Source organism: Empidonax traillii, unplaced genomic scaffold, assembly GCF_003031625.1.
Source record: "Empidonax traillii isolate 1590-97213 ecotype Southwest subspecies unplaced genomic scaffold, ASM303162v1 scaffold2762:size18378, whole genome shotgun sequence".
In the NCBI taxonomy this organism is placed as follows: Eukaryota; Metazoa; Chordata; class Aves; order Passeriformes; family Tyrannidae; genus Empidonax; species Empidonax traillii.
The window spans coordinates 6,377-9,565 of NW_020957955.1; the positions used below are offsets into that span (position 1 = coordinate 6,377).

At 49.4% G+C, this 3,189-nt stretch overlaps 1 protein-coding gene across 1 annotated transcript in view; it reads right to left on the bottom strand.

Annotated features, from left to right (window-relative positions):
* The window catches only part of LOC114072210 (nuclear receptor coactivator 1-like), a gene marked incomplete at both ends in the record, with an annotated part of 17,174 nt that overhangs the window by 5,959 nt on the left and 8,026 nt on the right, over nucleotides 1–3,189 (bottom strand). Inside the window, one exon of the mRNA XM_027910130.1 lies at nucleotides 3,016–3,110. Within this exon, the coding sequence (XP_027765931.1) occupies nucleotides 3,016–3,110 (95 nt within the window). The remainder of the gene's footprint in view (nucleotides 1–3,015; nucleotides 3,111–3,189) is intronic.

Below are 3,189 nucleotides of genomic sequence, written 5' to 3' on the forward strand. Positions count from 1 at the left end.
ATATATAATATATGAACAATAATATAAAATTAAATTAAATTATTACTGATAATTATTATATTATAGACTAATAATTATGTTTTTATATATTCATATATTCATATATTATTATATATAATTGTATATAATCTATAATATATAGTAATATATAATATATTCTATATAATGATATTAAAATAAATTATTATCTATAATTATTATATTATATAGTGATAATTATTTATATAATATATTATTACAGATATATAGGATATATTATTATATATAATATATAATTATACTATATAACATATAACAATATATATTATATTTATTTACGTAATAACACAAAAATAAATCATCTTATTAAAATCATTAATAACTCAATCATTAAATTATTCAAACATTATCAGGGGGGTCCCAGAATCAGACGGGAATTTCCTTGGGAAAAGAGCTCTGGGGTCGTCGAGCCCAACCCTGGAATCCAACCCTGGATCCAACCCTGGAATCCAACCCCGGATCTAACCCCGGATCCAATCCTGGATCCAACCCTGGATCCAACCCCGGATCCCACCCCGGATCCAACCCCGGATCCAACCCTGGAATCCAACCCCGGATCCAACCCTGAATCCAACCCCGGATCGAACCCCGGATCCAATCCTGGATCCAATCCTGGAATCCAACCCTGGATCCAACCCTGGAATCCAACCCTGGATCCAACCCTGAATCCAACCCCGGATCCAATCCCGGATCCAACCCCGGATCCAACCCCGGATCCAACCCCGGATCGAACCCCGGATCCAACCCTGGAATCCAACCCTGGATCCAACCCTGGATCCAACCCTGGATCCAACCCTGGATCCAACCCCGGATCCAATCCTGGATCCAATCCTGGAATCCAACCCCTGATCCAACCCTGGATCCCACCCCGGATCCAACCCTGGATCCAATCCTGGATCCAACCCTGGAATCCAACCCTGGAATCCAACCCTGGATCCAACCCTGGATCCAACCCCGGATCCAACCCTGGATCCAACCCTGGATCCAACCCTGGATCCAATCCGGGATCCAATCCGGGATCCAACCCCGGATCCAACCCTGGATCCAACCCCGGATCCAACCCTGGATCCAACCCTGGAATCCAACCCTGGATCCAACCCCTGATCCAACCCGGCCCACGGTGCTGATGGAACATCCAGAGTGTCTCAAAAAACCTGCAGGGATGGGGGATCCAGCCCTGCCAGCCCCTTTCCAGGTGGGAATCGTTCCCAAAATCCCACCGGAATCTCGAGGTTGTTCCCTCTCCCTCCCGGCCCTTCTTTCCTGGGAATTGGGGGATCCAGGAATCCGGGAAAATTCCTGACGGGGGGTTCTGGAATGCTGGGACAGTGCCAGGATGGGACAGAATCCTCAGGGATGGCTCAGGCTGGAAAATCCCTCCGGAATTCCGGAGTCCAACCATTGCCAGCACTGCCAGGAATCCCCAAGGGTCACATCCCCAGGGATTGGGAATCCCTGCAGGGATTGATTGGGAATCCCCCCCTGCCCTGGGGAGTTCATTCCAGCCCTTTCCAGGCGGGAATTGTTCCCGATATCCCACCTGGCCCAGCTGGAGGTCGTTCCCTCTCCCTCCCTGGATCCCCTCGGGATGCATTCCCAGTTCCCTGATCCCTGCATCCCAAGATCCATCGCCGGAGCAATCCCAGAGGATCCAGCTTGGCCAAGCCCCAAAATCAGGGATGCACCAGCTTTGCCTCGGGAATGACGGAGCTTTTTCCATCCAGGGCGGGATTTTCAGGGATTTGGGGGATTCCAGGGAAGTGGCAAATCCGGCTGGAGCGACCAGACCCGCTGGAAATGTTCCCTCCAGGATTTCCTGGTTTTCCTGGAATCTCAAATACTCCATCCAGGATTTCCTGGTTTTCCAGGAATCCCAAAAGTTTCCTCCAGGATTACTTTTTTCCTGGAGTCTCAAATATTCCATCCAGGATTTCCTGGTTTTCCTGGAATCTAAATTGTTTTATCCAGGATTTTTCTTTTCCTGGAGTCTCAAACATTCCATCCAGGATTTCCTGGAGTCTAAAAAAAAAGGGGGGAAAAAAGCAGGAAAAAAAAGCAGGAAAAAAGGACGGATCCGGCAGCTGCCACTTCCCTCATTCCCAATCCTGTTATTCCCAAAAAAAAAACCCAGCAAAGCCCACCTGGATCCTTCCCCCACAACCTGGCAAGAGGCTCGGGAAGCTCCAAGGTGGGAATTCCCCGTTCCCGCCGGGAATTCACCTGCAATTTTCCCGTGAAATCCCCCCATCGGCCGGGACGATTTTCGGGAATTCCAGCAGGAAAACGCTCCTCAAAAATTCCCTGGGATGGGGTTGTTTTATTTTAAGGGCCCTTCTGGTCGGTGCCGGGTTTTTCCACGGATATTCCATAACCCGGGAAGGGGAGGCAGGAGGAGAAATCAGGGAATGATCCCTCAGGATCAACCACGGAATTCCCAAGCGCGGGATGGATTCCGGTTGGATGAAGGGAAGGGAAATTCCCGAGGTTCTCCCTGCAGAATCCACGGATTTACGCTCATGGATCCACCAGAAAAACTTCTCCCGGGAAAACTCATCCCCAAAAAAAAACCCCAAACCAACTCCAGCCATTAATTCCAACGGGAATTCCGTCGGGTCTCGGAATGCATCCCTAGGGAAGCGCTTCCCTGGGGAACAACCTGCCATTCCCAACCCCCAAATCCCTGGAAAACCCCCCCCCACCCCCACCCCAGGAAAGGATTTCCAAGGAAATCCCGCTCCCAGACGGCTCCTCCTCACCCTCCCTGTTTTCCCGAGGGCGAAATTCCAACCCTCTGGAATCTCCTGCTGGAATCCCACTCCCGTTTTAATCCCATTTTAACCCCCCCCCCCTCGGCTCGGTTCAGCCTCATTTTTCCCAAGGAATTCCTTAAAAAAAAAAAATCCCTTTATCCGTGAGGAAAACCAGCGTCGGGAAGGGAGGGGGAGGGGGGGGGAAATTCCCAAGGGAAATTCCAACCTCCAGGAGAAGAGGTCCCAGGGATTCCTTCTCGATCACCCCTTGGCTGCTGGAGGAGATGTCGGATTTCTGCACTTCGTCATCCGCCGTTTTCTCTGGAACGGAGGGGGAAAAAAAAAAAACCGGGAATTTTCAAAGGAATTTCAAGGAATTATTCCCAGGATTTGATGTTTC